Raw genomic sequence first — 13,705 nt, forward strand, 5'->3', positions numbered from 1 at the left:
AGTCTGCTCATTCCGTTAAAGCTATCTGCTGAGTTCTTTATTCCAGCAGTTATCTTTTTACATGAAGCACTTGCAAATAATTCTTCTTCCTAGATGCCTCATCCCGCTCCATGTTACCAATATATTTCCTTTTTTAAAAAATCTCTTTCAGATACTTATTGTGTCTATTTTAAATTCATATTCTGGCCTCAGAATTTTGCTGTATCTAGCACAGGCTATTCAGCTTGTTTTTCTTCTATACCAGTTACACTTCTGTATATTTTATCAGTTTTTCAGATCCATCAAGTTGTCTCTCACTCTGTGGTTTATCCAAGGTCTGTATTCTGGGGAGGGAGATCATTTGTTTTCCAATTTCTAGAATTTCTTTGTAGGAGCTTGAGATAAGCAACTAAATCTTCATGTTCTACCATAATCAATATGTCAGTGATAGTTATGTCGAATACAATGAAAAAATAGTAATTCACCTGAATTTTTCACTAAATGTTTCTCTTTCTCAGTGGTTTATCAACTTAAATCTTAGATTCTTCTGAGTGGCCTCAACTTAATGTCTTCTTTACAATGCATCCCCTAAGCGCTACTCCTTACAATAGCAGACTTCAAAACACTGAATTTAGGAAGATGGAAAAAAGGAGACCATAAAAAAGAGAGCAAGCATAGAAGCAATGATTTCTATTCATTGGAAATCTCCAATTAATTGTACTACCCACACGAACTAACTATACCGGATAAGTAATGCCAATCTGTGTTTCCTAGAGCCCCAAACCGTCTCAAATTATGGTGCAATTATGTGTGTTTGTTAAATGCATATCTAATATTAATAGTAGATATTGTTTAAAAGAAAATACTTAGAAATGTACAGACCTACATGCAAATATTGGCTCTGTAGCTTACTATTTGTGTGACATTTGGAAAGTCAATTTCTCTAAGCCTTACTTTTCTGCTCTATGGAGACATATTAGATACCTTCAAACACTGCAGTAAGAATTGAATCAGAAACTCTTAGACATATGATAGAAATAATAGTGATAGAAATAATGATACAGATAATGTCTGGGGCATAGTCCTATTCAGTAAATTGTAGATACAATTACGAAGCTGCTCTTTATATTATTTTTTGATTGATAATTTAGAGGTCTTCTAAAATGTTTAATCCCATAAATATTTATGTAAATACTTCTAGAATAATGTTAAGGCTATCTTCCTGTATATATAAAAATAAAAGTATAACCCCACAGAACTAGCAAAACACAAACTCAGCATTCTTCTGAACTTTGCAGGTCTGTGGTCTTTCTCCTGAATCAAACATGCATTTGTGTGCACACTAACACTGTGCTTACGGTACATTCAAGTTGCAAGTTCCTCCACCACTATGTATTCCATGTTTTATTTTTTAAAATGGGAACAATGAAAAATTATTTGGAATTCTGAAAAAATTGGTTTATCATTGATTTTATTTCTCCTTCAATTTGTTAGTGCCCAAAACTGATTTGAAAAAAACCTTAAGAGCATAAAGCAAAAGGAGAATATACTCTAAATATAGTGATCTTTCAAAAGCTCAGAAATTATAAAAGAGGCAGAAAACTTCCAACTTGTCAGGTTTTCCCGCTAACCAACCAAACCAAACCATGTACTTCAATATAGCCCTTCCCTCTTCAATTTTTATAATTTTTTAGATTAAAATTATTAAAAAATAGAAAAAAGATGGAAGAAAAAACAAACTTTCTGACACTCTTCCTACCTTTCTAGTGGTGGTTATTTCCAGTCATATAAAATTTATTTTCTTTCCAAGCTTTTGTGTTTGCAATTTTGAGGAAATCAATAGCAAAAAACACAGCAAATACAAAAAGCAGAAGAAATCCATTATTTGCATTTTTTTTCAGAACACATCATGCTTATATCTAGATTGAGTACCTTAGCTGGAAAGCCAGTTGAACCAGGACATCCCTTTTTCCTTAAGGTTGGTGTGTGAACTGGAAGAGGAGTACTGTCTACAATCTGAATCCAGGAGCAAAAAGGAAATAAATGTCATGAAACACTCCATCTATTTCAAACATCACTAAAAATCAATCAAAGTAAATAAAGCCAAGCAAGACATCAATAAGGCAAAAAATATCTCAATGAAGCTAAAATTCTCCTAGTGTTGATAATTTAAATTTCAGCCTGCAATGTCTACAAATGAAATAGTTGTTCAATCAGCAAAAAACATTTGTCTGGAAATTTAAAAAGGAATGATTCAGAAAAGAGAATCCACAGAAGAAAACAAAAACATCACAGCATATAGCCTCCATAAAAATGAGGATATTAATTTTCAAGTTCATCTGAAAATGCCACATTAATTCTTAAAAGTATCTGATTTTTTAAGAGTAGGATTTATAATCAAAATATTTAGAAGATTCTTTTAACTCCTAACTTCTATATACAGAATGTATGTTACATATATGGAACACAATTCAGTGGATATTTGTGTGTTTGTGTGTGTATGTAGAAAGAGAGAGAGAGATTGATTGATCAGTGGGATTCTGTGCAGAAATCAATTTCCAAAGAAGGGAGTTAGACTATTTAGTATTATTGGAATTCAGAACTTAACATAAAATTTAAAAGTTAAAAGCCATATCTTTATATGATATTAATGTAAGATATTTCTTTCAATGAAAGGAACCAGTGATTTTATTGGAAAAGAGACATGACTTAATTAGCAAAGTATTTTAAAAAAGGCACAAAGAATTATTTCATTTTAGGATGCTAAGCAAGCAAACAAGAGGAAAAAGCTACCTTTGAATAAAGTTATAGAATAGTCTAAAATATTAAGAGAAAAATAGATGATCTCTCTTTGCCTTTGTTACTACATAAACAGAATATTTTCTATGCCCTACAACCTTAAAATGGAATTGAATTGAGCTTCTCAGAGTTTTCTGATTGTGAATTTAGTTCTAATTTAAACATACCTTTAAATAGCTTGAAAAAGTTTTGAACCCAGTGTATAAATTACTGTTTAAAAAGGTAAACATGAGGGATAAAAGAGAGGAACACTGAAAACCTATATAAAAGTTAACAAAAAACAATCAATAGGAAACAAAATTGGTGTTATAATTTACACAGTAAGCCCAAGAGAAGTTTAGAAAAAAAGGAGTGAAATAAGGGTGTTGGATACAAGATCAACAGAGTTCATGAAGACCATAAGAATATCATTTGGAAAAGATTCCATTCACTGTAGCAACAAAAACTTTCAGTTACCTAGGAACAAATGTAACAAGCAATATGAAGTAAATTCATAAAGAAATTAACAAAACTTTATTGAAAGATATAAAAGAATATCTAAATGATATGTATACCATAGATGGAAAGACCCAATCACAAAGATGTCAGTTCTCCTCAGATGAATCTATAAATTCAATGCAATTTCAATCAAAGGCTCCACGTGGAACCTGACAAACTGATTCTAAAAGTCATATGTAAAGCTAAAGGGTCAAAAAGAAAAGGAAAAAGAATAAGGTGGGTGGGAGTGGCTGATTATACCAGGTGAATTATTTTAGGGTTATAGTAATTAAGACAATAGGATATTGATGCAGGAATAGACAAAAAGAACAACAGAAGAGAATAAAGAACTCCCAAACAGACTCATACATATAAAGCAGACAGTGTTTTACAAATCAATGGGGGAAATACAGTAGAGTTGGTTGTTCATATAAGAAAAATAGATTTAGAACCTCATTTCACATAATATGTAACAATAAATTTCAGTTTAATGTCTTAAACACATAAAATAAAAATTATTTAAATTTTAGAAAAACGTATGGAAGAACATTTTTAAATGCTGCATAGGGAAGAACTGCTTTAGGAAGACATAAAAAACAGAAGTCATAAAGGAAATGATTGATATATATATGCCTACTTTAAAATAAACACTGTTGCAAGACAAAAAGACACCAAATAAAATTTTAAAATAAGCCACAGACTGGAAGAAAATATTTGCAGTGCATATAGCCAGCTAAGGATTAGTATCCAGATTACATAAAGAACACTTACAAAAAACAGGAAAAGTAATTCAACAGAACAACAGACAAAAGACATAAACAGGCAAACCACCAGTGGTCAACAAACATAAAAAGATGCTGAATTAACAGGAGATCAGAGAGATGCAAATTAAAAACAAAAATGCCACTTCATACCCATCGAATTGGCAAAAGTTAATGTCTGACAGTACCAAGGGTTGGTAAGGATGTGGGAAAATGGGGAACTCTCACATATTGCTGGTGGGAGAGAAAATTGGTCCAACCACTGTAGAAAATAATCTGGCAAAATCTAGTTAAAGTTGAAAATGCATATACCACACAACCCAATAACTCAGCTTCCAGGTATATATGCTAAACAAACTGCACATTTGCAAAAGCAGACAGCTACCAGGATGTTCACTTCAGCATTGTTTGTAATAACAAAAATTGGAAACAACCTAAATATCTAACAATAGGAGAATGCATAAATAGTTGCGGTGTATTCATACAATGAAATCTTATGTAACAGTTATAATGAATCAACTAAATGGACATGTATCTGCATGAGTAAAGTTCAAAAGCATAACGCTGAATGAAAGAAGTTACAGAAAGATAAAGATTTATGTTTGTATAAAACATAAATATAAAACAAACGTTCTCATATATTGTTTATGGATACAAATGAAGTGCAATGTAAAACCAAGGAAGAGGATGCCCATCAATTTCAGGGTCTTTAGATATGTCTGAGAAAGGAGAGAGGGGAATGGTATAGGGAAGGGTGTTTCAACTCTCTGGAATATTTTCTTTCTTTGAAAACAAATTTGAAAAGGAAAGGACAAAAATGTTAAATCTGTGGATGGTGGTTACATGTGTGTTTATTATCCTCTGTGTGCTTGAGATAGTTCAGCATTAAAAATGTATAAACTCGAAATATTAAAACAATGATTAAAAAAAAAAAAAGAGACTCATCAACGTAACCAGTCGGAGGTAGTCTGTCACGGAGTTGTAAAAAAATCAAGTCAGAATCTAACTACAAATCACACTTCACTTCAGACGGCTTTCCAGAGTGGACTATCTGCTTTTCTTGGAACACTAGACACAGCTCTAGAGATAATATGGGAAACAAAGGGGCTCTGTCAGAATTGCAAAGCTGTGTGAAGAATCCAAATTGCATCTCGAGGCAGGAGGGCATTCACTGAGGCATGCCACGTCCTTCTGACTCGTTGAGGAAATGACCTCTGTTGAGAAAACTGGCCGACTGGCTGTTTGAAACCACTGACTAACATGAGGGACAAAACAACACCGTTTTTGTACTATTAAAAGGCATGACGCAGTTGAATGCCTCTTGCTGATTGAGCAGTTAGAATAAACTATTCAGTGGCCAGCAGCGGCAATTTTAATTCTCAGTTGTACTTATGAAGTAACAGTTGTGTAGGTCTTATCGGGTTTACTGGACGAATTACAATACAAGAATGGGTCCTGACTGCCATGTGCCTACCAAGTCTATATCTGACAATTTCAAGATTGAGATAACCCTGCCCTCTGTTCCATGCAGTCCTCTACTTAAAATAAAAACTACATTTATAAGTAAATAAGTATTTGTCTATTTTAGGTTGGACCTGGGTGGGGGCAACTTTTGACTTTCGTTTTAGAATCCTATTTACATTATCGGTCAAATGCAATGATCTCCAATATACTGTGATTTATTACATAATATATTTGATTAAAAGAAGAGTCAGATTTCACTTGTTTTTACGATTCCCTGTTTCCTGACACAAGTGAAAAGTTGGGGAGCAAGACTGCTCCAATGAGGCACCTTAACTGGCTCAGCTTCACTAGATGTGGAAGGAGATGTGGACCTTGACTGGATGTTAACCTTGACGTTCGGATTCCGTACATATGTGTTCTCAACGGGATCGGTCTAGGAAGATAAGTTGGGAAAAACAAAAACCCAAGAAATCACTTTCAAACAATGTGCAGCTCTTAGCAAATTTCTGTAAGGCATGATCACGATAACATTTCTTGAGAAGAGGAAAACAAACTGCAGTTTGAATATTCACCTTCAGCATGTGTCATTACACAAAAGCATAACCACAAGCTTTAATGTAAACAAAGATAAAGACAACAACAGTTAACAAAATCTTCACTGCGGTGTCCAACTTCGAGCACTGGTCTCTACTACATGTTCTTGACTTGTATGCCACAAACAAAATCATACGTGTGAATTAAGTGCCGAGTACTTAACAGAGTATGTGCTGCAGATTAGAGATAATTTTGTCCTTCATAAGAAGGAAATTTGGTCATCTACCAGGCATTACTTGAAAGTAAAAGAAGCTAATTTATCAGCTTTGTGTTGGTTGCTGGGGCCAACACCGCCTATTTATTCTGCCGCAGTAGAAATACCAGCATTTATATTCAGTTGCACCCTTTTAACCAAGTATTTTCAGAAACTCAAAATGCTTGGGGTTAAAATTTAGCATTAAAGATCTTAGGGAGCATATGGATCGATGATATATTCAGTTTGGCAATTTTCAAAACTACCAGAGTTGAATTTTTGAAATGAAAGGCGATGAAAGCAATTTCGACAAGAGGTTGGGGAATTTGTTTCAACTGTGTTGTGCGGCAAGAACAGTGCTAAGATCAGAACTTAAACTCAATAAAAAGAATAATCAGTTTAAGGATTTTAAGTAGGTACTTAAAATATTTTTCCTTTTCCTTTACTATTTTTATGGTTACTCTTTTAGGGATTGGTTAGTGGGCTGGCTAACCCTGTAGGAGTCCTCTGCTGGGCACAGGCAGGTTTTCTGGCAAACCACAAAGGAAGACTTTGGTGGGGATGACTGACATGGTTCCCAACCAGGCCTTAAACCATTAGTTACTGTGCTTGGGAGAAGCGGCGAGAAGAAGGTGCTCCAGGAGGGCATCTAAGAACTTGGAGCAGCAGCTGTGAACCATCAGCTAGGAAGGTACTTCAATATTTTAAAAACTGGAACACATGAACTGAAGCATAGCCACTGTACGTCAGCTCTGAAGTGTGCAATGCGGCTGATTTCATAAAACTAATACAGCTTAAACAAGTGAGAGAGCCAGGCCCAAATCCCACTCCTTGACTTCACACCCAGCTTTCTTTTTGTGGTCCCAGAAGCATCTCCATAGTAAAGGTATTCAAAGCAATTTAATGGACATGGAGAATGAGTACATGATCTTTTTTCCTGACAGTGAACTCTGATCAGGAATAAAAGAGTAAAAGAAAGAAAATGAAACTCTAAGACAAGTTTTGCCCAGTTCACAATTTTACGCAGAGATGGTCATGGAGAAAGTACACTCCTTTTAAATTATTAATCTGGACTAGAAATCTGGGCTGGAGATAGGGCAGAAAGATCCTACTTTCTAGAAATCTCCTCCCTCTAGTTTCCATAGGATTACATAAATTGCAAGCTGAATAGGAATCCACAGAGGAGAGGGTTCAGTTAAAATGGAATTGATGAGCAAAGCAGTCCTGATGCATTTTACACTAATAAGAGCCTAAAATGACCTCAAATAATCAAGTTAAGTAGCTCATAAAGTTTTAAAGAAGTGTCCAGGTAAGGGATTTGCTAAGTGCGAAAAATGGGGTCATTTAAATAAAATTTAAGTTTCTGACCTGTCACACAAAAGCCTTTAGCCCATAGCTGGAGTGAAAGAGATAAAAGCAGAAGTTTCTGTGTGAAGGATAATGCTGTGAACGGGACCGGACAGCTAGCTAATAGAGTGGCTTTCTACCTCTGAGTCCAATTACTTTAAAAACGCTTCAAAAATGAGAAAGGCAGGAGCTTGCCGTGTTCAGGAGTCCCGGCCGACAACTGGAAGCAGGTCTGCTCTTGGAGCCCCGTGAACACGCGCTGGCCCAAGGTGAGCATGCGGTGTGATTACCTCTACTTCCTTGCGCTGATGTTAGAACACACTGCTTAAGATATTTTGTCACCACGTGCCCTGCTGGGAGGTGTACATCACAGAAATCATCACCCCTAAAAATCAACCCTACCCCCACCCTCGTCCCACAGTTGGTCCTTCAAACATTCACCATCATGTTTCACGACCCTATGAAAATTGTGACATGATGACAGTGTGCTACTGAACAAAGGGAAAAACACACCATCAAAGTTGAATCCCTGGTTACAGAAATTAGTGACTCTTAAAGAACTCTCGAGGCTTTAAATACATACCTCTTGGCCCTTCTTTATAATTATTGTCATTTATAAAAAGTCTGTTTCTCCTAACAAGTTTTTAACTCAAAAAAGAAAATAACAGGAATGAGAATAGATTTTAAAATGATTTTCTTAGCTGCATGAGGTAAAACTGGTTATTCAAAAGAGGAAACATTTAGATTTAAAAACTAACCCAATACCAATTCTAATAAAAGAGTATAACGAAAATTAGCATACCAGCTTTTTGGAACTGTACGCTCTTAAAATAAAGTCCAGAGATTAAACAAAATCAGGTAGTTTTTGTTAAAACAAATTAAAAATAAGTAAAAATATTTGAGTAGTATTTTGAGATGGTGTTGAGTATATTTGAAAAGTTGAACTATGCCATTTACGATAATACTCTGATTTTTTAAAAAACCATGAATGTTTAAGCGAAGCTTAGAAATTACCACTTTATTTTTCAAAAGTATGTTTCTTAGAATGACAAGGAACAAAGTTTGGTAAAGATGAATAAAACTTCATGGCAATGATGTTTTGAATATTAAACTAAAAAAATTTTTTCCCACGTCTTCTAAAAGCTATTAGAAGCTAATACCTGTTAGATTAATAGATTTACGTATTTCATTTCCTTTCTGGATTACTGCCAGTGTAAACAATATCTCAAAAGAGGTTTAACAGGAAGAAAAATATAATACCACTTACATATTTTCTATATCAAAGTTTTAATTATCATCAGCAGGACTGGTTTTTCAAGATGTTATTAATTTTATCTATAATTACATGCTTACTGATACATTTATAATTAAGGACTTATTCTATCCACTAAAAAGCAATTAATTTTACTGAACTTTCAGAATACTCAATAACTATAAGCCAGACTTTGCAGGCAGCCTAAAATTAATTTAATAATTAATTGGCAATGATTCGGATATAACATGGCAGCAAAGCATCTGATTAATAGCACATCAATTATGTTTACTTTCAAACTTTATCGTGGTTATAATACAATCATTAATAGTATACTTAAGCCGTGGAAGTTAAATTCTTTGTGTTCTGAAAAACGGTATAGCATTAAATGTAAGCGATGACTTGAATTAATAATGCGGGAAAAGCTGATGAACACGACATACATCAACAGCAGAGACACACAATTCAATAATTACGCTTACGGTCGTAGAAAGAATAAAAAAGGAGAAAATAGTGAAAAGTAATATATAGCTAATATTAATTGGACAGTACCTCCTGATAGTATCTGTAGGAAGATCTTGGAAACAAATCTTAACTGAACAGTGTAAGCAATTCGCTCAATATTTCTAAGCTGCAATCTACTGAGAAAGATGAGGAATATCTTTATGTAAATGTGATTTTTTTCTACTTTTTGGTTAACTAATTCTTTTTTCTTTTTAAACCTACTTCAAAGGAGTTATTCTGATGAAAGGCATTAGAAACATGTACTACACTCCAATGTCATTTTTACCTACTGCTCTACTCTGTGGGGAAAAAAAAGAAAAACTGAATGAGTATCAGCAGTATCATCCACAATGCGCAGCACTGTCATGTAGAAAGTCCATAATGTTTCCCGACTCTATTAGGATTTCCCTACTGGGTGAGCCACAAAATTTATTTTTAGAGTAGTGCAGTAAAATAGAAAAGTTTTCTTTCCCCCTAGGATCAGATCTGATTTTTAGGTGAACTCCTCAAATTACACAGTATAGTTTTCTGATAAATAATAAAAGCAACTAAAACAACTCATCTTGACTGTGTATCAATGGACCTTTTCTACTCCAAAAATAATTACAGATTTGAACAAATACAAGAAGCAAAACATTCTCATAAGAAACCTAGTTTTAAAGTAAAAGATACCAAGATTTGATACAGATTATAGATTTTTTAAAAAGCTTACATCTAACATGTTGCTTTGTATTTGTAAATATAAAACTCCAAGTTAACCAAAAAAATACAATTATCATCAATTACCTTTATCCTTTAGCTAGAAGTATTTTGGAAACAAAGTGGCAAATAATCCAATTTTTTATATTCAGAAACACTCAAAGTTCCACTGACAGAATTTTTTCTGTTCATTGATCTTATGATAAAAAACAGTATTATGGAAATACTGTATTATTTGGAAAACAGCAAAACTATAATATTTTATTGTCCTAAAACAAATAATAAATAAATCACTGAAAGTTATGACTAGTAAGTGCAATCTTACCAATTATAAATAATATAACTTGTTACTCTTTCTGAAAATTTCTCATTTTCAATATATCGACTTGAAAATCTACTATGGAGAATTTTCAAATGTTCTCAGAAAACATAAAAGAAACTTAAGTTACATGTTAGCTGTTTATAATCTCTCTTCCAAACTCTAAAGGAATAATCTAAAATGAGACATTCAATGTTTCTCACGATTAATGAAAACACTTTGGACCTTTCCATAACCACGTATATTCAGGCATTAATAATAATGTTAATATCAAATCTTTCGTGTGCTATGCCTAACTGAATAACACCACTTAAAAAGAATTTAAGTATTCAAATTGTAAATGGAAACTTAGAGGGGACCGGAAATAAAAATGCAGCAAACCTTGAACAGTGATACCTCACTTATATGACATATAAAAATCAGAAGAATTTTAAGTTTATGAAAGTATTACCTACTGCTCATCTGAAAACACGGTAGGTAACACAACTGCAGGTCACTGCTGGATTCAAGGCCACCGTTAGGAGTGGTAAGCGTGTGTGTCCTACTGTAACACACCGCCGTCTCCCAGGACCATCGAGGCACCTATCGCCAGTGAGACGCTCTCTGTACCTGCTGAATCACTGGTGATTCTTCACTCAGCTCCCTCATGGACATCACCACTTTTTAGAGGCGGTTTTTTTATTTGTCAGATACATAACCAAGGAAAAAGGGAAGCAAGCCTGGAAAGCAGATTATCAAGCCTACCACATCTGCATTTAAAAAAACCATATATACATCAATAGGCTTTGGTTAAGTGCGGCTTATTCATATCTTATAGAATGAAGATATAGACTGAACAGTATTTCCCTCAAAAATTTTTCCTCATATCAAGAGTTGCAGAAGTGCTCTGAGAGGCCAAGACCCCTAGAAGTCTGCAAGGCAGGTGAGATAAAACTAATCTCTACTTAACCAGAAAAATAAAATCTCTCTGAATTACAACTATATGAAACAAAACTCATTAAAAATTCACTCAATTCACAGGCTGACGATTTGAACCCTAATATAACTAGGCACACAACATTTTGGTCTTCCTTTCTGGAGGTTATAGGGTGTACTTAACACATACTCAGATTAATCTAATAAATCCAAGCGCCCGGCAGTTTTAACTCTCTAAATGTCAAAATAATAAAAAAATCTATTGAACCAGTAATCTTTTCAAAAACGTCATTAATCAATGAGATATTAAAGTCATAGTTCTACTGGCCGTACCACTGGTATTTGACCCGCTTACTCATTATTAAACAGTGGTTTGGAAATACGTGCCATGTAAGGGCTCGTCATGTTTATTTTGCCATCAGTGCACCACGACATCCGAAAGAGAAGAGCACAGGAAGCAGTGAGCCACCCTACTGCTCCCCATGCTCTCTATAAACCAGAGAATTCCATGATCTAGCCCTTCCCAAGTCCCAGAGTTCTCAAGAATTCTGGATTTAAGGTGTTGATCAATACCAGTGATTATGAAGCTGACAGATGAAAGTTTAAAAGCTTGTATCTACCACAGACATTCCTTTTTAATGCTACTATTTTACGTCACACGTGAAAACCAGAGCAGACAACGTCAGCCAGCCCACTGCTTCTCAACTAGGGGGTGTGTATGTTGTGTATATTGATGTTGGGGTGGACGCTGGTTTAGGAAAATTTGAGATCTTTCTACAAATACATGCCCCATTCTGGGCATATAAGAATCTTGCGGGACAGAGAGAGCGGCCGGCCCATTTAGTTCTGAGAAACGCTGAGCTCGCTTCAGCACAGGAAGTTGCTTATAGTTTGTTATCATACATACATGAAGTGTCAAGATATTTTTAAATCTTAGAAATACCTTAGAATATGAACAATTTATTATTAATACTATTGCCTCAAATCTATAAATATATTTAGGAATAGTCCTCTGAACTACATTAAATAATCTATCAAAGATTTCTGCAGAACCGATTTATATAAAATTATAGTCAGTAAGATCTAGAAGTTGTCCCAAATTCTTTTGAATTCTGCATAATATGAATCATCAAGGTTTTTTTTCCACATAATTAAAATCTCTAGGAAATCTCTACATATTTGCTTATGTCAGATCTTGTTTAGAAGCTCATTTACTTTGTAGGCGATCAATTTGGAAAGCATACGTTAGGATCACTTTTTCCCCTAGTAAAAATGAGAAAGATACCTTATAATTCTAGTAGTTTGGTTACTGAAATTTATACGAACATTCCTAAAGCTTTACGGCCAAAGCCAAAAAAAGAAAAGAAAAAGAAAAAAGGAAATGCAGAAAGGCAGAGTAGCGCTAGCGGGAGCAGCAGCACACAGCATGCAGGAGAGGGGGGAGTACACCACGGAGACGTGAGCGTGTTCCGCAACCACAGGCAAGAAGGGTAGGAGACAGGGCGGAGGGCACGGGGTGGGGACACACAGGGCAGTAGTTTCTTACACGTCTGCCTTTGCTAGCTGGAGTACAGGACGGAGAGCGCTTCAACAAAGAAAGGAGAATACTACACGTTACAAATACTCACACACGACTCTCCATGGCTACCGCTGTATTAACAGACAAAGTATATCAACATACACATAAAGACACATTTTTTGATAGGTTGAAAGTATGTGTAGTTTCAGGAAAAACTGGAGGATAGGACAGTAAAGAAATTGCTGCTCAGACTCGGTCGACGATGACAATCAAGCTTTCACGGGACCCCGCACAAGCGGTGACCCACAAAATAACGCTCCATCGAGTGATGGACAGTTTCTTTTCTGCAAAGGTTGGTAGGAACAACTGGAAACGTGAGAACAAAAAGGATCCAAATAATTCTGGTGTAGTGCTGGGTAGCATTTAATAAAATACTTAGTCTTTTACCTACCGAATTCTTACTGTTTTCAAAGATGATGCTTTTAAATGATAAAAGCATTACTGATTATGAATTAAATTACTGATAATGAATTAAAACAAAAAGTTACTTCCACAATACCGTCCATCCTGACGAGACATTAGGCTTAAGTCAAGAAGGACCTTCACCTTTCGGACATTAAAGATTAAGTAACTAGGGAAAAGCAGCAATAAGAGTAAGTAGGTAATAACTGTACTGAAATATCTCGCAAGTCTCTGGAACTTGGTGATGCGTGAAGAGCAGAATTTTATAAATATAAACAGTATCTGCTTCCGGCAATTCCCTGTACTCAACAGAACCTACCATCTACTGACGGTTTGCAATATGTCAGGTTTTTAAAAGACAGAAGATGTGCTGTTCACAGGCTGGTGGGGAAGGCACCGTGCCACCCACAGTGTGACAAAC

General features: G+C 35.0%; 1 protein-coding gene across 13 annotated transcripts in view; it reads right to left on the reverse strand.

Moving 5' to 3' along the window:
* Nucleotides 1-13,705, reverse strand: part of CDC42BPA (CDC42 binding protein kinase alpha) — a 310,508-nt gene that overhangs the window by 43,110 nt on the left and 253,693 nt on the right. For 4 of the 13 annotated variants that reach the window (XM_087859422.1, XM_087859404.1, XM_087859393.1 and 1 more), the window contains 3 exons: nt 12,850-12,888; nt 5,809-5,913; nt 1,912-1,995 (listed from right to left, as the gene is read on the reverse strand). In XM_087859422.1, coding sequence (XP_087715548.1) covers nt 1,912-1,995; nt 5,809-5,913; nt 12,850-12,888 — 228 coding nt within the window. The remainder of the gene's footprint in view (nt 1-1,911; nt 1,996-5,808; nt 5,914-12,849; nt 12,889-13,705) is intronic. The other 9 variants (XM_045796507.2, XM_045796498.2, XM_045796469.2 and 6 more) reach the window with 3 other exon arrangements.

Source organism: Ursus americanus, chromosome 2, assembly GCF_024610735.1.
Source record: "Ursus americanus isolate L20-20 chromosome 2, mUrsAme1.1.p, whole genome shotgun sequence".
Classification (NCBI taxonomy): domain Eukaryota; kingdom Metazoa; phylum Chordata; class Mammalia; order Carnivora; family Ursidae; genus Ursus; species Ursus americanus.